Raw genomic sequence first — 20478 nt, forward strand, 5'->3', positions numbered from 1 at the left:
TGGAATAGTAACCCCTTCCCTGTTGAAGGAGGGGGACCCTGACAATCACTTGCTGGAGGTACAGCTTGTGAATTGCCGCCAGCACTACCTCCCTTTCCATGGGGGAAGCTGGCAAGGCTGATTTGAGGTAACGGCAGGGGGGGAGTCGCTTCGAATTCCAGCTTGTATCCCTGAGATACAATTTGTATAGCCCCGAGATCCACCTGTGAGCGAACCCATTGGCTGCTGAAGTTTCGGAGACGCGCCCCCACCGCACCTGGCTCCGCCTGTGGAGCCCCAACGTCATGCGGTGGACTTAGTGGAAGCAGGGGAGGACTTTTGTTCCTGGGAACTGGCTGCATGGTGCAGCTTCTAACCTCTACCCCTGCTTCTGGCAAGAAAGGATGCGCCACTGACCCTCTTGCCTTTTTGGGAACGAAAGGACTGCATTTGATAATACGGTGCTTTCTTTGGCTGTGAGGAAACCTGAGGCAAGAAAGTCGACTTTCCAGCTGTCGTTGTAAACACGAGGTCCGACAGACCGTCCCCAAACAATTCCTCACCCTTATAAGGCAAAACCTCCATGTGTTTTTTAGAATCAGCATCTCCTGTCCATTGCCGAGTCCATAAGACCCTCCTGGCAGAAATGGACATAGCATTAATTCTAGAGCCCAGCAGGCAAATGTCCCTCTGAGCATCTCGCATATATAAGACGACGTCTTTGATATGGCCCAGGGTTAGCAAAACAGTATCTCTGTCGAGGGAATCTATGTCGTCTAACAGAGTATCTGTCCACGCTGCTACAGCACTACACATCCAGGCTGAAGCAATAGCAGGTCTCAGTAGAGTACCAGAGTGTGTATACACTGACTTCAGGATAGCTTCCTGCTTTCTATCCGCAGGCTCCTTTAGGGCGGCCGTATCCTGAGACGGCAGGGCCACCTTTTTAGATAAGCGTGTCAGCGCCTTGTCCACCCTAGGGGATGTTTCCCAACGTAACCTGTCCGTTGGCGGGAAATGGTACGCCATCAGTAACCTCTTAGAAATCACTAATTTCTTATCAGGGGAACTCCACGCTTCTTCACACAATTCATTTAATTCATCAGATGGGGGAAAAGTCACTGGCTGCTTTTTCTCCCCAAACATATAAACCCTCTTGGTATTAACCGGGTTACTCTCAGAAATGTGTAATACATCTTTCATTGCAATAATCATGTATCGGATGGCCTTGGTCATTTTAGACTGTAAATGTGCCTCATCATCGTCGATACTGGAGTCGGACTCCGTGTCGGCATCTGTGTCAACTATCTGAGATAGAGGGCGTTTATGAGCCCCTGACGGTTTCTGAGTCGCCTGGGCAGGCGCGGGCTGAGACCCCCGGCTGTCCCAAGGCTGCAGCGTCATCAAACCTTTTATGTAAGGAGTTTACATTGTCATTTAAGACCTTCCACATATCCATCCAATCAGGTGTCGACCCCGACGGGGGCGATACCACACTTAACTGCCCTTGCTCCGCCTCCACGTAACCTTCCTCATCAAACATGTCGACACAGCCGTACCGACACACCGCACACACACAGGGAATGCTCAGACTGAGGACAGGACTCCACAAAGTCCTTTGGGGAGACAGAGAGAGAGTATGCCAGCACACACCACAGCGCTATATAACACAGGGATTTTCACTGCTAATAAGTGATTTACCCAATAGCTGCTTTTTTTTTGGTATTGTTTGCGCCTAAATTTATGTGCCCACCCCTCTCTTTTTCAGCCGTCTTGTACCTGGATACTGCAGGGGAGAGCCTGGGGAGCTGCTTCCAGCGGAGCTGTGAAGAGAAAATGGCGCTGGTGTGCTGAGGAAGAAGGCCCCGCTCCCTCAGTGGCGGGCTTCTGTCTCGCTTTTCATGTAAAAAAATGGCGGGGTTTTTTACATATATATATAGTGCTAGACTGTATATATGTATGTTTTTATGCCAAAGGTACTTCAATTGCAGCCCAGGGCGGTGCTGTGCGCTACCTTAATGAAGACAGGAGTCTTCAGCCGCCGATTTCGTCGTCTTCCAGCTTCTGTTCTTCTGGCTCTGCAAGGGGGACGGCGGCGCGGCTCCGGGAACGGACGATCGAGGACAGGTGCCTGTGTTCGAACCCTCTGGAGCTAATGGTGTCCAGTAGCCTAAGAAGCACAAACTAGCTGCAAGCAGGTAGGTTTGCTTCTCTCCCCTTAGTCCCACGTAGCAGTGAGTCTGTTGCCAGCAGAAGCTCACTGAAAATAAAAAACCTAATAAATACTTTCTTTACTAGTAAGCTCAGGAGAGCCCACTAGGAGCACCCAGCTCTGGCCGGGCACAGATTCTAACTGAGTTCTGGAGGAGGGGCATAGAGGGAGGAGCCAGTGCACACCAGATAGTACCTAATCTTTTCTTTAGAGTGCCCAGTCTCCTGCGGAGCCCGTCTATTCCCCATGGTCCTTACGGAGTTCCCAGCATCCACAAGGACGTCAGAGAAATTTAGGGGCGTTGTTTTTCGTGGGGAAGGGGCATGGCCACATAATAGTGGCAATTCACATTACACCACACAGTAGTGCAGCTAATACACACTGCACCAGGTAGAACCTCCTATACACACTGCGACAGGTAGAGCACGTTATACATATTGCACCAGATAGAGCACATTCTACACTTTGCGCCAGGCAGAGCACGTTATACACATTGCACCAGGTAGAGATCACTGAGACACACTGCACCAGGCAGAGAGCACTGAGACACACTGCACCAGGCAGAGAGCACTGAGACACACTGCACCAGGTAGAGAGCACTGAGAAACATTGCACCAGGTAGAGAGCACTGAGACACATTGCACCAGGTAGAGAGCACTGAGACACACTGCACCAGGTAGAGAGCACTGAGACACACTGCACCAGGTAGAGAGCACTGAGACACACTGCACTAGGTAGAGAGCACTGAGACACACTGCACCAGGTAGAGAGCACTGAGACACATTGCACCAGGTAGAGAGCACTGAGACACACTGCACCAGGTAGAGAGCACTGAGACACATTGCACCAGGTAGAGAGCACTGAGACACACTGCACCAGGTAGAGAGCACTGAGACACACTGCACCAGGTAGGGCACATTTTTGATCTCCGCTTTTTTTTCTGCCAATTTTACTTACTGGGGGCTGATGCTGCGGGAGTTGATCGCGCCAGTCCCCCCTCACATACCGCGGAGCTAGTTTAAAATGGCCACCACACTGATCCTTGTACACAGAGGAGGGAGGGCTGGGTTTGCCTCGGTGGGAGAGGCAAACCCAGCCCTCCTGTCTCTCGCAGAGGAGGGGAGCTGCGGTGGCTGACAGCTAAGGACGGGCGGGACGAGACGGACGGGACGGGGAGGTCTCTGTCTCTCATGCAGGGAGACGGTGAGATTACTGGCAGTGTGCTTAATGTGTCCGGCGGCGTCCGGCGGGCAGCAAAGTGCGGGGCGGGAGCACACAAACGGGTAGGGCGGCATTCAGTTGTCTAAAAAAGGGGCACGGCGCCCTGTGAAAGACACCTAGAGTGAACACTATTTATTGGACACATCACCAACCACGTTTTATGAACTTTAACAGAGAGGGTGTAAAAATGCCTGTAAGATATAAATATAAAATGCTAGTTCCTAATTTATGTATTTTTATTTTTTAATAAGTGTTAATAAAACAAACCCTTTTTCTTATGTTAAGCACAAAAAGGTGTTTCCAGCAATCATTATCAGTAAGCAAGGTGCCACAGAAGTCTGCAGTGTCAAAAGTCCGTATTTCAGAATATTCCGTATTTCGGAATATTTGGATATGGGATACTCAACCTGTATATATACAGTGCATCCGGAAAGTAATCACAGCGCTTCACTTTTTCCACATTTTGTTATATTACATCCTTATTTCAAACTGGAATAAATTATTTTTTTCCCTCAAAATTCAACACACAATACCCCATAATGACAACGTGAAAAAGTTTGTTTGTTTTTTAGATTTTTGCAACTTTATTAAAAATAAAAAACTAAGAAATCACATGTACATAAGTATTCACAGCCTCTGCCATGAAGCTCAAAATTGAGCTCAGGTGCATCCTGTTTCCACTGATCAGAAGGAAAACCATCTCTGCAGCAATCCACCAATCAGGCCTGTATGGTAGAGTGGCCAGACAGAAGCCATTCCCTAGTAAAAAGCACATGGCAACCTGCCTGGAGTTTGCCAAAATGCATCTGAATCAGAAGCAGTTTATTGCCAAGTATATCAGTACATAATACACAAGGAAGCTGTTTCCGATAACCATAGCTCCCAGACAGAAAAGGACATACGACAAGAAACATGTAGGAAGGAGAACACACGAAGGATAGTTTGAGTACATGAGTTAAGTACAGAGCGAATTTGTGAATATGACTAAGCGTTTGCTGAATTGACCAAGTTCGTTGCCTGAAGGACTCTGACCATGAGAAACAAAATCCTCTGGCCTGATGACACAAAGATTGAACTCTTTGGCGTGAATGCCAGGAGTCATGTTTGGAGGAAACCAGGTACCGATCATCACCAGGCCAATACCATCCCTACAGTGAAGCATGGTGGTGGAAGCATCATGCTGTGGGGATGTTTTTCAGTGGCAGGAACTGGGAGACTTGTCAGGATAGAGGGAAAGATGGATGCAGCAATGTACAGAGACATCCTGGATGAAAACCTGCTCCAGAACGCTCTTGACCTCAGACTGGAGCAACGGTTCATCTTTCAGCAAGACAATGACCCTAAGAACACAGCTAAAATATCAAAGGAGTGGCTTCAGGACAACTCTGAATGTCCTTGAGTGGCACAGGTGGAGCCTAAACTTGAATCCGATAGAACATCTCTGGAGATATCTGAAAATAGCTGTGCACCGACGCTTCCCATCCAACCTAATGGAGCTTGAGAGGTACTGCAAAGAGAAATGGGTGAAACTGCCCAAAGATAGGTGTGCCAAGCTTGTGGCATAATATTTAAAATTACTTGAGGTTGTAATTGTTGCCAAAAGTGCATCAACAAAGTATAGAGCAAAGGCTGTGAATACTTATGTGATTTTCTTTTTTTTTTTAAATAAATGTGCAAAAATCTCAACAAAAAAATCTTTTTTCACGCTGTCATTATGGGGTATTGTGTGTAGAATTTTGAGGGAAAAATTTATTTATTCCATTTTGGAATAAGACTGTAATATAACAAAATGTTGAGAAAGTGAAGCGCTGTGAATACGGATGCACTGTACATCTACCAGCAGCCCCCACACCAGTGTAAAGATGGAGGAGTCCACCAGTTACCGCAGAAATTCACAGAGTGCCACTGGACAGGTGAGGGCCACTGGACAGGCGAGTATTAGAGCTTTTTGCTCTGAAGACCAAAAGGACTATTTTTTTATTTTTTATTGGATACTGCAGGTATCTGGAGCGTGGCAATAAGAAATTGGCCATAACGTACGCAAGGTATTTTACCTCGCACCCAATTGAATTCCCTCCTTTGGTGGAGAGTATTCAAGAGATGGTCACATTAAGTACATTAATCAACTTTAATATAAGTAACCTGTGAGAAATTAGCCAGGAGGATTATCACATGCATTGTGACTGAACAGAGGCGCTTGTACGGTATACCAGTATTTTTATCTACAGATTACTGCAGTACAGTGACTATCATTTATAATCAGCTTTGCATGAATTGCTCTAATACCACTAACCAGCTGGGAGCAAGGAGGTACTTAATCTATTACTACTAATATATGCTTCATCAATCAGACTAACGGACTTATGGACAGAAGCACTTTTTAAAGTTCATATTTATTCATACGGTCCAGTATGAGTTTGGGAAGCTTATGAGCAGTATATCTGAGTATAAGAGATACATTGTTGGACACAAGTTATTTACATAGTATCTGTTTTACTTGAGACATATTAGAAGCCTTGGATACTTAACAAATAAGGAAAGTGATCCAAACAAAGTGGGGCAGCTATACCTATATGTGCACGTGTAATTAATCATTCAGAGTATAATTATTGATCAATTGGTTTTTAGGGTTATATTGTGATTTTTTAGTATGTTTTTATGTACTGCCGGCCGGCATTAAGTTTAGAATCATTGATATTGGAAAAATAAAAATCCACATTAGATGTGATTAGCGCTCTCTCGTCTGTTTTTTCTTTTAGTTTCCATTATAGGGGTAAAGAACCAATTGCCCCTGAGAGAGCAGCTTATAGGCCCTACACAGTGGCCGATTTTTTGAAAGATATGAACGATCTCGTTCATAAATGAACGAGAACTCGTTCATATCTTTCAGTGTGGAGGCTCCAGCGATGTACGATGCGCGGTCCCGCGCTCGTTCATCGCTGGTCCCCCGTCGGCTTGCATGCAGGCCAATATGGATGATCTCGTCCATATTTGCCTGCAGTTCTATGGAGCCGCGTGACGGGGGGAGTGAAGAAACTTCACTCCCCCCGTCACTGCCCCCCCGCCGCCGGGTCGCTCGTCGGCCGTATCCGCCGTCGGGCAGCTCGGCGGCGGGTCGGCCAGTGTGTAGGGCCCCTTACATATCTATGTAATCGCAGCGCCAGGAATTGTCTTGTTTTTTAATATAAGTTTAGCTTGGGAACCTAGAATGAATCCCACCTGCTCTGAATGGATGAGCTAGGCGTTAACTCTGCTGGTTCAGTCCAAAAGGATTTCCATAAGGAGCTTAAAGTCTACATTTACAAGTTATGCTGGGCAAACATGGTCAGGTATAATGCCTGGCAGACATTTTATCTGACAGCCCTGAACCTAGCAGATTATCCTGGCCATACACTGAGAGGGTGATGTACTAAGTTCTGGAGAGAAGTAAAGTGGAGAGCGATAGAAGATCAGCTCCTAGCTGCCAGTTTACAGGCTGTTTTAAAAATGGCAGCTAGGAGCTGATTGATTGTTAGTTTATATTTTGGCACTTTATCACTCTCCAAGGCTTAGTTTATTTGCCCCACTGAGATATCTCAGTGTATTGGCCACAATATCTGGGTCCCTTCTCTGTGGCGGATACATTTCCCCATTCTTCCCATGTTAAGGAACATGGGAAATGTCCGCCAGTCAGTCGCGGCAGGGCATACACTGCCCAATGTGGCCAACTTGTAACTTACAAAGTATTTTATCGCTAGACGATTTGGGATTTGACATTTTGACATAGACAGCGCACATACACAGTACAATAATCTGGACGATCTGACGATATTGGCCAGATAATTGAATAGTGTTTGCCCAGCATTAGCTGTATAGGAAGCTACCACAGACATTGGGATATCTGCCAGATTAGGAAATGACTTGCATATGGTGATAACCCGTCACACTATATTCCCTGTAAAACAGTTATACAGTTGTACTAACAGAGGAATTAAATAGTTTCCGGAATTCCTAATTTGGGTAAAATAGAGAAACAGGGAATAGTCATGATCTGATTGCAGTGAATCTTCGATACCCTGTTTCTCTATTTTGGGTCTCCTGAAGTGTTTGCATGACTGACTGTCCAGTTGACCAAGAGTAGACTGATACACTAGCACAATTTGTGGTGTTGAGCAAAATGGATACAAGCGTGTTCTTGTAGGTAGGGAACTCTAAAGCCGCCGTATTATCTGTATTTCTTAAATGAATCCAATGTGTTTTTAGTATGGAAGGGATGATTTTAGCGTTCAAGTATGTTCCCCATTTCAGAACAAATGTCTATTTTGCTTTCTTTTAGCTAACCATGCACAAACAAAAATGTGTGTCTTTACAGGGGTTTCTTAAATGCACCCCTGCAGCAAGCGCCTGGTGATTATTTTTCAAATGAGAACGTCATGTCCTGAGCTTCATAGGGAAAAAAACAAATTGGAGTTTAACAGCCACCCGCTGACTACTGCCATTGACATTTTCTACTAGTCGCTTATTATCCCAAAAGGGAGCCTAGCGTTTGAAGTAATAATAATCTTGCTGTGACCCAAGAAAAGCACAAGAGAGAGGAAATGCAGGCGCAACACATGATAAATCAGCTGGTGATTCAACACTTTATTTCTTGTTACAGGGCAGTATTCAGTGTTGTTCAAAATCAAATATAATTTACTTATAAATCAATATGAAAGACGTCACAATGTGCAGATCTAGAAGGTCACAAAGCTTTGTGAAGCATAATTTGCAGGTTTTGGCACTGTGCCTGCTCTGAAACAGGGCATATAGACGTATGTGTGATGCAGAGACTTATGCGTTGCAATCACATGTCCACTTGCGACGGAAGAGGATGGGATGTAAGCAAAGTCCTGTGAGGGCAAGTCAGGGGAACCGCGGGCAATGCAGAGATGGACTTAAGCATACAGTAGGTATGACTATTGTCAGTATGTCTTCTGCTCCAAGTGCAGGTTGAGGCTAGTGCTCTCTGATTAGGATGATTCTAACAGCAACAGCAAGACGAGTTCAACTCTGCATGCAGGCACACATACAAATTCTGTGAGCACGATGCGTATACAGACTGTTTACCTTCAACTTTGCATTAGGACCTTCACCACTAAGAGGTAGACTTATCAACATGTGTTAGGAATACGCTTATCGCAGTGATACAGGATGGGATAATGATGCAAAGCACCTATATTTTTGTCTCTGGAGAGATCTTGCGTTAACAGACCCCTCCGACGCTTTGGTCCTCTTGTATCCCATCAGATAATAGAGGTACGATATACTAACGTCCATGCACGGTCCTGTTGTACATGCATGAGATAAGGCAGCATATGATTTTTCCTTGCTGCACATAAAGGTCTGTAAGGCCATGTACTCGTTATTTAATAGCCACACCAGTATAAGCATTAATCAAATTGGCTACAGAAGAGGAAAAGTTGCAATTGACAAGTTGAGCAGCTGAGGGCACCCTATGGCAGCGGTGTTCACAGATTCCGGGAAAAGAGGTTGTACCCAAAAATCACTGCCCTGTTCTTCAGCACATACACAAATACTTAGTAGTGTTACAGGACCTGCCCACAATTTTGGGGAATGGGATAAGTATATGTCATCATATACACCAACCTAAAGCTTACAGGCTAAGATCCTGTTGGAAATTTGATGACAGTATAGTACCTATGTGAGATCATATTCTTACCAGGGTCAGTGCTACCATATAAGGTAAGTAGCTGCTTACGGCCCCTCCAGGGGTCCCCACACAGCCACCAATCTTGTTGCATCAGTGAATTGTTGTTGACAAACAGGAGAGAGAGAAGTAGGAGGCCCCTGTAGCTGGAGAACTGAGAATAGCTTCCTAGATAACTCTATAAGACAATCACGGATCCTACCATCCTATCGTGCGCTCTTTAGACAGAAATGCCATACTACAACAGGAAACGCCACTCAGGCATGAAAATACCCAGATTCAGTCCAGATCGGAAACATTATCCTTAACCAATTTTGTCCTTTGTTATGTTTACACAGTCAGTGTGTGGCTCTTGCACAGCATTCTAGAAAGAAAGCGGTGTCCAACAGCCAAGAACTGCATCGGTCTATTCTTGGTGGACGCACATGAACGATGATCTATCACAGATAGCTGGTTTATGCACAGATTGATAGAACAGACACTCATGTGAATGCTAAACCCTGTGGCTAATAAACTGCCCCATGCGGGGCAAACCTATTCATTAAATAGACTTTTCCCAGAGTGATATATCAGGGGTTGACAAGGGATAAGCCACTGATTCCGAGTAAACTGCAGAATCAATGGGGTTTCCCTGCATGTTCCCCTTTTCTCGCGGACTCTTCCTTGCAGCTGCGAAACAATAGGATTTTGATAACCTACCGGTAAATCCTTTTCTCCTAGTCCGTAGAAGATGCTGGGGACGACATCAAGACCATGGGGTATAGACGGGATCCGTAGGAGACATGGGCACTCTAAAGACTTTTCATTGGGTGTGAACTGGCTCCTCCCTCTATGCCCCTCCTCCAGACCTCAGTTGTAGGAACTGTGCCCAGGGAGACTGACATTTCGAGGAAAGGAATTACTTAACTAGTGGTGAGATATCTACCAACTCACACCCACATGGCATTCAACATAACACACGCCAACAGGCATGAACTAATTGCAGCAATATGCTGAAACCAAGATAACACAACTTGTGTAACTGTAATAACTAAACTGCAGGTAAAGTACGCACTGGGGCGGGCACCCAGCATCCTCTACGGACTAGGAGAAAAAGGATTTATCGGTAGGTTATCAAAATCCTATTTTCTCATACGTCCTAGAGGATGCTGGGGACAACATCAAGACCATGGGGTCTCTACCAAAGCTCCAGTATGGGCGGGAGAGTGCGGATGACCCTGCAGCACCGATTGACCAAACTTTAGGTCCTCATCGGCCAAGGTGTCAAACTTGTAGAACTTAGCAAATGTGTTTGACCCTGACCAAGTAGCTGCTCGGCAAAGTTGTAATGCCGAGACCCCCCAGGCAGCCGCCCAGGATGAGCCCACCTTCCTAGTGGAGTGGGCCTTTACCGACGTCGGTAACGGCAATCCAGCCGTAGTATGAGCTTGCTGAATCGTATTTCTAATCCAACGTGCAATAGTCTGCTTGGAAGCAGGACAGCCAATCTTGTGATCATACAAAACAAACAGAGCCTCTGTTTTCCGTATACGAGCTGTTCTAGCAACATAGATTTTCAAAGCTCTAACCACATCTAGAGACTTTGAATCAGTGAATGTGTCAGTAACTACCGGCACCACAATAGGTTGGTTTATGTGAAAAGCAGAAACCACCTTTGGAAGAAAATGTTGGCGATTTCGCAACTCTGCCCCATCTTCATGGAAAATCAGGTAAGGGCTCTATTGATACAAGGCCCCCAATTCAGACACCCGCCTTGCGGATGCCAATGCCAAAAGCATCACCACTTTCCAAGTGAGAAACTTCAACTCTATCTCTTGTAGAGTCTCAAACCAATCCGATTAAAGGAACAGCAATACCACGTTAAGGTCCCATGGTGCCACTGGAGGCACGAATGGAGGCTGGATGTGCAGAACCCCTTTCACGAAGGTCTGAACCTCTGGAAGAGAGGCCAATTGTTTTTGGAAGAACACTGACAAGGCCGAAATCTGGACCTTGATTGATCCCAATCGTAGGCCCGTCTCCACACCATCCTGCAAAAAAATGGAGAAAACGTCCTAAGTGAAACACTTCCGTAGGAGCTTTCTTGGATTCACACCAAGACACATATTTTCTCCAAATACGGTGGTAATGTTTTGACGTTACTCCCTTTCTGGCCTAAATAAGGGTGGAGATGACCTCCTTAGGAATACCCTTCCTGGCTAGGATCCGGCGCTCAACAGCCATGCCGTCAAACGTAGCCGCGGTAAGTCTTGGTACACACACGGCCCCTGCTGCAGCAGGTCCTCCCGAGGAGGAAGAGGCCAAGGATCTCCTATGAGTAACTGCTGAAGATCTGGGTACCAAGCCCTTCTTGGCCAGTCTGGGGCAATGAAGATTGCTCGAACCCTTGTCTTTCTTATGATCCTGAGTACTTTTGGGATCAGCGGAAGTGGAGGGAAAACATACACTGATGGAAACACCCACTGGGTCACCAGTGCATCCACTGCTACTGCTTGAGGGTCTCTCGACCTGGAACAGTATCTCTGAAGCTTCTTGTTGAGACGAGACGCCATCATGTCTATTTGAGGAACTCCCCAAAGACTTGTCACCTCTGCGAAGACTTCTTGGTGGAGGCCCCACTCTCCTGGATGGAGATCGTGTCTGCTGAGGAAGTCTGCTTCCCAGTTGTCTACTCCCGAAATGAATATTGCCGACCGAGCTTGTAGATGTTTTTCTGCCCAGTGGAGGATTTTTGTCGCCTCTGCCATTGCCACTCTGCTTTTCGTTCCGCCCTGCCTGTTTATGTATGCGACTGCTGTTACATTGTCCGCCTGGATCTGCACGGGACGGTCTTGAAGAAGATGTACCGCTTGTTGAAGGCCGTTGTAAATGGCTCTTAGCTCCAGAACGTTTACGTGAAGGCAGGCTTCCTGTTGTGACCAACGTCCCTGGAAGTTTTCTCCCTGAGAGACTGCTCCCCAGCCACGGAGACTTGCATCCGTGGTTACTAGGACCCAGTCCTGAATCCCGAACCTGCGTCCCTCTAGCAGGTGAGAGCTGTGCAACCACCACAGGAGCGAAATCCTGGTTTTTGACGACAGGATTATCTTTCTGTGTATGTGTAGGTGTGACCCCGACCACTTGTCCAACAGGTCCCACTGGAATACTCTGGCATGGAACCTGCCAAACTGTATGGCCTCGTAGGCCGCCACCATCTTCCCCAACAACCGAATGCACTGATGGATCGACACACTTGATGGTTTCAATATCTGTTTTACCATTTTCTGGATCTCCAGAGCCTTTTCCAGCGGAAGAAATACTCTCTGAACTTCTGTGTCCAGAATCATCCCAGAGGAAAGACAACCTGTCGTCAGTTCCAACTGTGACTTTGGGTAATTTATGATCCACCCGTGTTGTTGGAGTATTGACAGGGAGAGGGATATGTTTTGTAATAACTGCTCCCTGGATCTCGCCTTTATCAGGAGGTCGTCCAGATAAGGGATTATATTGACTCCTTTCTGACGAAGGAGGACCATCATCTCCGCCGTCACCTTGGTGAATACCCTCGGCGCCGTGGAGAGACCGAAAGGTAACGTCTGGAATTGGTAATGGCAATCCTGAATTCAGATAAGCCTGGTGAGGAGGATAAATGGGAACATGCAGTTAAGCATCCTTTATGTTCACCGACACCAAGTAGTCCCCCTCCTCCAGACTGGCAATCACCGCCCGAAGTGATTCCATCTTGAACTTAAACCCTTTCAGGAAGAAATTTAGATCTTTTACATTTAGGATCGGTCTGACCGAGCCGTCCGGCTTTAGAACAACAAAGAGGCTTGAATAAAAACCCCGCCCTTGTTGTGACAACGGTACCAGGACTATGACCTGGTCTTGACATACTTTTGGGATTGCCGCTGTTACTGCTTCTCTCTCTGGCGGAGAAGCTGGCAAGGTCGATTTGAAAAATCGGCATGGGGGAAGGTCTTGAAACTCTAGTTTGTATCCCTGGGATACTATTTGCAACACCCGGTGGTCCAGGCCAGACAGAATCCAATCCTGGCTGAAGAGTTTGAGACGTGCCCCCACCCAAGCGTCCTCCCGCAAGTTCCAGCGTCATGCTGGGGATTTGGCAGAATTAGGGGTAGACTTTTGCTCTTGGGAACCTGGAGCCGGTGTGGGCTTCTTTTCCCTTCCCGCAAAGAAGGGGGAACCTCTAGTCTTTTTGTATTTATTGGGCCGAAAGGACTGCATTTGCGGGTGATAGGTCTTTTTTGCCGGTGCAGGCGCAGAGGGCAAATATGTTGACTTACCTGCGGTAGCCGCCGAGACTAACGCATCCAGGCCATCGCCAAATAAGGCCTCACCTTTATATGGGAGAGCCTCCATGTTTCTTTTGGAATCTGCATCCGCGTTCCACTGGCGAATCCATAACGCCCACCTAGCCGATACTGCCATGGTAGCGGCTTGTGAACTCAAGAGTCCAATATCCTTCATTGCTTCCAGCATGTAGGCGGCAGCGTCCTTGATATTCCTTAACTTAAGGAGTATCTCATCTTTATCAATCGTGTCAATTTCTGATGACACGCTTTCTGACCATTTTTCAATAGCGCGACTCACCAATGCGCAGGCAATAGTGGGCCTGAGCAGTGTACCATTGGTAACATAAATGGATTTCAATGTCATTTCCATTTTGCGGTCTGACGGCTCTTTAAGAGAAGCCGTGCCAGGAGCAGGGAGAATTACCTTCTTTGCCAACCTGGAAAGTGCACTGTCTAAAGCTGGGTACACACTGGCAGATATATCTGCTGTTCAATCGATCTGCAGATATATCTGCAGATGGTGGTTGTTCATACACACAGAAAGATGCACCAATATATCTTAAAGACATATCTGCTGTTCAATCGATCTGCAGCTATATAAGCAGATGGAGATTGTTCATACACACTGAAAGATGCACTAATATATCTGCAGATATATTGGTCATCTGCTGTGTCGCACAGCAGATGCAATATATCTGTGAAAGACGTCTTTCACAGACATATTGCTTGTACACACCTGCAGATCAGCAAAAGATATATTGGACAACCAACTGATTGGCCAATATATCTGCCAGTGTGTACCCAGCACAACACAGGGGGTGACTCCCATTTTTTCCTGTCTTCAACCGGGAAAGGATAAGCTATGTGAATCCTTTTGGGAATACGAAACTTTTTATCAGGATTCACCCACATCCCTTCAAACAGAGCATTTAGTTCGTGTGAAGGAGGGAACGTGACTTTGGATTTCTTTTCCTTACATAAATAAGCTTTCTCCTGAGGTACAGGAGTGCTTTCTGTAACCTCCAACACGTCCCTTATAGCCACAATCATTTATTGTATACTTTTTGCCAATTTATGATCCATCTCTCTGGATTCACTATTGTCGACACAAGAATCAGAATCCGTGTCGGTATCAGTGTTTACAACATTTGCAAATGGTTTCTTATGTGACCCAGAGGGGCCGCCCGCATAAGGAATAACAGCATCCTGAAAAATCACATCTTCCACAGATTTTCTCCAGCATGCAGCCTTAGATTCAGACTTATCCAATCTACGGTTAATCAGATGCATACTGTCACCTAGCTCTTTCACCCATGCAGGCTCTTGGTGTGCCGGTAGCGCCACCACATTACAACTCTGTGTCCCTAAAATGGCTTCCTCCGGGGAGGAACTCCCTGCCTCAGACATGCCTCACACGTGTACACCACACTCACAGACACACTGGGACTTATTTTGGGGACAGACCCACAGTAAAATCTGTCAGAGGGACACAGGATAGGAGCAGCCAGTTCACAAACCCAGCGCCAATATTGCCTGTGAACACAGTATGTCCACAGTCCAAAAGCACTTTTAAATAGTAATATACACTATCAAATGCACCACAATCGCTTTGTGCCCCCCCTTTATAGCACCCTGTACTTGTCAGAAGTGAAGGAGAGGACCAGCGTGTTCTCTGCAGCCTGAGGAGAGAGAGAAAATGGCGCTGAGTAGTGTGCTGGCTGCCTGAGGAAGAAGCTCCGCCCCCACAATGGCGCATCCTTACACTCAGTATATTGACTTATTATTTATACTGGCGGGGGTAGGGCTGTGCCAGCGGCATCTTATGCCCCCTTTTAGCCAGTTTGAGGTATTTTCTTGCTGCCTGGGGCATTCCCCCCCGTGCCCTGCAGTGCCTGTGTGTGTGGCTCCCGCCAGCCACGCCGCACCTCAGCTGTCACTTACTTGATTGAAGATCATTCTTCTCATACTCACCTGTCTTCTGACTTTTGGCTCTGTGAACGGGGTGACGGCGTGCTGTCGGAGTGAGCATCTAGACACGGCTAGCGTTCAGTTCCCTTCAGGAGCTAATGGTGTCCTGTCAGCCAGAAGCACATGTGTGCTATGACACATCCTCCTGCAGCGCTGTGCTGTAGCGCTGCTGTCCCGTCTACCCGCGGCTCCCCCCTCCCTTTCCTCCTATCAGGTCCCTCACCTCAGTTAGACTTTTTTTTTTAAGTCGAACTGAGATGGTCGGAAACAGGGCCAAAACCTGTCGATTTTGGCCCCGTTTCCCGCAGAAGTACGCAAATCGGCAGCTATACCGCCAATTCACGTACTATTTGAATTCCCCGACTTGTCGAATAAAAATCCTCGGGACTGAATAGGTCTGAACCCCTTCCGACCTGAAAAAGTCGAAAACTGCCGTCATTTCGACAAGATGGCAGTTTCGACCTTAATTGAATATACCCTTTGACATATTTGAAAGTTTCTAACAAAGTCCAGGAGGGAAACCTTCTCCAAATGAAGAGAAGCAATAGGAGCACTGAGACTGGAGAGGGGGGGCGGGGGGGGGGGGGGGGGGGTACAGGGGAAATTTGAGGAAAAATTACTTCACAGAAAGGGTAGTGGACAAGTGGAATAACCTCCCATCAGAGGGGGTAGAGGCTAAGACAGTAGAGCAATTTGAACATGCATGGGATAGATATAAGGATATCCTTACAAGGAAATAAGGTTTGCGATAAGAATATGGTAAAAAAAAAAGGGGGGGGCAGACTAGATGGGTCAAGTGGTTCTTATCTGCCGTCAAATTCTATATTTCACTGATTGCGTATGTCCCTTAGGTGTATAGAGATTACAGACAGACAGGATGGCACATTAATGATATTATACAGTAAAAGCTGATGACAGAGCAACTAGCATCACAAAACCACGTTAGCAGTATGCAGTCTAGGTGTTTACCTTTTTGTAATGAGTGCAGTGCAGAGCTGAAGAAGGTCAAATAGCCTGGAGGTTGAGGCGAGGCATTGAACTCAAAAAAGCCAAGGACCCCAGGCTGTAAGAATAAAGGATATATACAAAAGAAAATAAAAGTGAGTACATAAACCCCAAAATAGCATAGTATTTATAGCGTTTATTATTTAAGATTTCACCCACTTATACAAAACATATACTATTTATATATAATGTATGTAGCTTTTACAACAGTATTTTTACCTTTTAGCGTTTCATGCCAAGTCTGCAAATAAAGAGGTTTCGACATACACTAATCCTCAAATTGCACTAAACAGCCTTGTTTTGGAGCGCTGTGAACTCTGCAACTAAGTGCATAGAACACTACAGATGTGTTATTTTTTCCTGTGGCTCAAGACACACCAAATAGCACTTCTTGGTGCATCAGGTCCTGAATTTTCCGCTCAAAATGTGCAGCTAATTTGCATAAATAAAACTAAGCGACAAAACTGCATTGCTAGCTTACACGGACTACTGGAACTTGTGACATTTGCATATTGGTGCAAGATCCAATTCTGACTAGGTGTAAAAAAAAAAGCTCCGATACGAGCCACCACGGCTATTCCTCAAAAAGTCCCATTGTGCTTCATCTGCGACTTGGTACACAGGTTTTACTAATTTCCGAGAGGTTAAAGTCACAGTCTTTCATCTTTAGCACATGATCAGCGGCTATTTGCGGTGTCCGCAATGCAGCTAAAATGCAAAATTGAAAAGAAAAACGCAGTACACTACTCGTCTTGGAGCATCTCAGTCATGCCAGGCATCTCGCGCCATTTGTGGTAAAGATGCTCAGTGTGTAAGGACACAACTGTACAAGCAACTCTGAAAGCAGCAACAATGTGAATAAGACCTTAAATTCGTGAAAAAGTATTAGGGGAGAATTCAATTAAAGGACAAGAAACAGAGAGTGAATTTTTTTTTTTCCCCAGCAATGTTTCTCCTGTATTTTTGTTTTTAGACGATCCAATTTAGGTGCCCAAAAAAAACCAAAAACCTTTTCTGCTAAAAACACACAGGTTCAGGGAAATCTGTGTGTTTTCAGGAGCAACAGCCCGTCTTCGGACATTTCTTTATCCTGCCTGAGGCTCGCGCTGGCTTATCGGGGATAACTGAATAGCTCCGGGCACAACAATTACCCGCGGTATTTAGTTCCCTCCTTAAAGTCTTAAAAATGCTACACGTAGTACAGTGTTATATACCACTAAAAGTATAGATGTTTGACACATCAGTAATGTAACGCAATAGGCTGCATAAAATTGTGAATGATTAATATCTGTATTGGAAGAATCATGAAAATAATGTTAAATACAGTATGTTAAACATTCAGGGGCAGATGTATTAACCTGGAGAAGGCATAAGGAAGTGATAAACCAGTGATAAATGCAAGGTGATACATGCACCAGCCAATCAGCTCTTAACTGTTAATTTACATATTGGAGCTGATTGGCTGGTGCGTGTATCACCTTGCATTTATCACTGGTTTATCACTTCCTTATGCCTTAACCAGGTTAATACATCTGCCCCACAGTCACTATAATCATAAATTGTAGACGTTTCATACTCAAAGTTAAAGAAAACTTGACACAAAATAGGAAACCGTTCTTTTGCAGTATCTGCTTCCCTGTCGTGTTTGTCCTAGAGCAGTGGTTCACAAACTTTTTTTTCACGGCACCTTCACGTCAAAAATCTCTTATTCAGAAAAAAAAAATATGAAATTAACTCAATTGAGTTTATACTATATGTCATTCTTAGGGTCCAGCTATGTAGTGAGGGACAGGATTTATTTGTCCACATATTTTATGATTGGAAGCTGTAAGTACTGGTTTTGACTATTACACGGACCATAAATAATTAGAATTGGTCCTGGGCACCCCTGCAAGTGCATTGAGGCCCCCCATTTGGGAACCAGTGCCCTAGGGAGAACATATAGTTGGCATACTTCGTGGTAACAGCACTACAAAGCTCCAGATTTAAGTTTCAGCCTGAAGTAGGCTTCCTCCAGGTTTCTACTGTGCCAAGTAATAAGTGTAGACAGTGTACTATTTTATATGCTCCCTTCCAGGTAACCGATAACTTATATTAAACAAAAATATGGCGTACATAGCACTATGTAATAAATACACCAATTATCTTGGTAACATATACTAAGCAATATTCCTATGTAGTCTAGTTACATTTAGTAAAACTGCACCATCTGCTGGTAAGAATACTAACTGCACAAACTCTGCTGAAATCAGCTAGTGTCATACAGTGCTGACTTCTTGATACAGCGGGGTTATCTGCTACATTTTTAATACAGTATATATGTTGTGATGAATCAAGTCAAATGGGAAAAGGAGCATGTCCCATACAAAGCTGCAACATGCTTTCTGTGTGGACAGCGGTCACCATTCAGTCCTACCTAAGTTTATTTTACTAGAGCTACTCACTGGATTTTAAAAACATAGAACTGTAAAGCTGGCTATACATCAAATGATAATCCTTCAGATTAGCCAGCGCTACTAAACGTTTATGGACATGAACTATAATCATTTAGGTAAATTGATTAAAAGGTTCTGGATCGTTTAGTTTGGTTACTAAACCTGTCAGACCCTCCCACCTCTATGGCTGCCTTTAGACTCCTGTTTGTCAGTTTATACTAATGGATGATTTTCCTTATTAGGACATGTATACTTGCATGACAATTATTGATGTGACCAAATTCATAGAACATTATTAATAGTCATTTGTTCGGAGATGCTTTACAATGCAAATCTGCACGGTCCTCTATTCCATTACTTAACATCTTAAATCACACTGGCCCTCATTCCGAGTTGTTCGCTTGCTAGCAGATTTTAGCAGCATTGCACACGCTAAGCCGCCGCCCTCTGGGAGTGTATCTTCGCTTAGCAGAATTGCAAACGAAAGATTAGCAGAATTGTGAATAGAAATTTCTTAGCAGTTTCTGAGTAGCTCGAGACTTACTCAGCCATTGCGATCAGTTCAGTCAGTTTCGTTCCTGGTTTGACCTCACAAACACACCCAGCGTTCGGCCAGACACTCCCCCGTTTCTTCAGACACTCCCGCGTTTTTCCCAGAAACGCCAGCGTTTTTTCGCACACTTCCATAAAACGTCCAGTTTCCGCCCAGAAACACCCACTTCCTGTCAATCACACTCCGATCACCAGAACGATGAAAAATCCTTGTTATGCCGTGAGTAAAATACCTAACTTGTGTGTAAAATAACTAAGCGCATGCGCTCTGCGAACCTTGCGCATGCGCAGTAAGCGACTAATCGCAATATAGCGAAAAACGGCAACAAGCGAACAACTCGGAATGCTGTCGTGTCCTACATCTGCCTCATCTTTAGACCTCTCTGTACACCCTGTGGATACTCCACTCTGCTCCTTATTTAATATGCTGCTATTTGAATTTTGTATCCTGCAAGCTTAGCTACAATATGCTCATCTTTCATGGTATGTTTTTATTGTTTCTGCTACGTATGCAACAATTTCCTTTATGTTCTTTTGCCTCTTATTTATTTGCTTTTTTTATGTTTCTTATTGTGGTTTATTTTTGTATATTATTGGAAACCTTCAATAAAAATACTTAATTTAAAAAAATAAATTACAAATAGAACATGCAGGGTTAAGGAAAAACCTAATGCAATTAACTGACGCGGCAAATGACCACACCAAGCAGACAATGCAGTATAAACAGCGGCTTTCTTTTACTGTTGGGTGTACATGAGCAGTCTTTGGTGTGGAGCCCCGTGGTAAACCATAAGTGACCAATTAGAGGCCAGCAGCATGCACCCTGATTTGCATTTTATAATACAGACAGCTTCTGCGTGGGACATGGAAATGACCAGGCTAGGAGAAGGAACCAGCCAAAACAGAGGAACATGATTTATATTACTAGTCACTATCAACAGTGCTCTGCACATTAATTACAGAATACTATTGGACATAATGCCGGCATTTCATTATTGAATACTGACATTTATGGGCATGATTCTGGTGTGATACAGTCAACACTTCACCTGCGGCATTAGTAATAATCACCTATATGAGAATATTGTAGGTATACAGTATATTGTGTGTATACAATACTATTAC

At 45.1% G+C, this 20478-nt stretch overlaps 1 protein-coding gene across 2 annotated transcripts in view; it reads right to left on the reverse strand.

Moving 5' to 3' along the window:
- Window positions 1–20478, reverse strand: part of TXNDC11 (thioredoxin domain containing 11) — a 173360-nt gene that overhangs the window by 75266 nt on the left and 77616 nt on the right. For both annotated transcript variants that reach the window (XM_063934304.1, XM_063934305.1), the window contains one exon: window positions 16331–16424. In XM_063934304.1, coding sequence (XP_063790374.1) covers window positions 16331–16424 — 94 coding nt within the window. The remainder of the gene's footprint in view (window positions 1–16330; window positions 16425–20478) is intronic.

The sequence above is a fragment of the Pseudophryne corroboree genome, chromosome 7 (genome assembly GCF_028390025.1).
Source record: "Pseudophryne corroboree isolate aPseCor3 chromosome 7, aPseCor3.hap2, whole genome shotgun sequence".
Classification (NCBI taxonomy): domain Eukaryota; kingdom Metazoa; phylum Chordata; class Amphibia; order Anura; family Myobatrachidae; genus Pseudophryne; species Pseudophryne corroboree.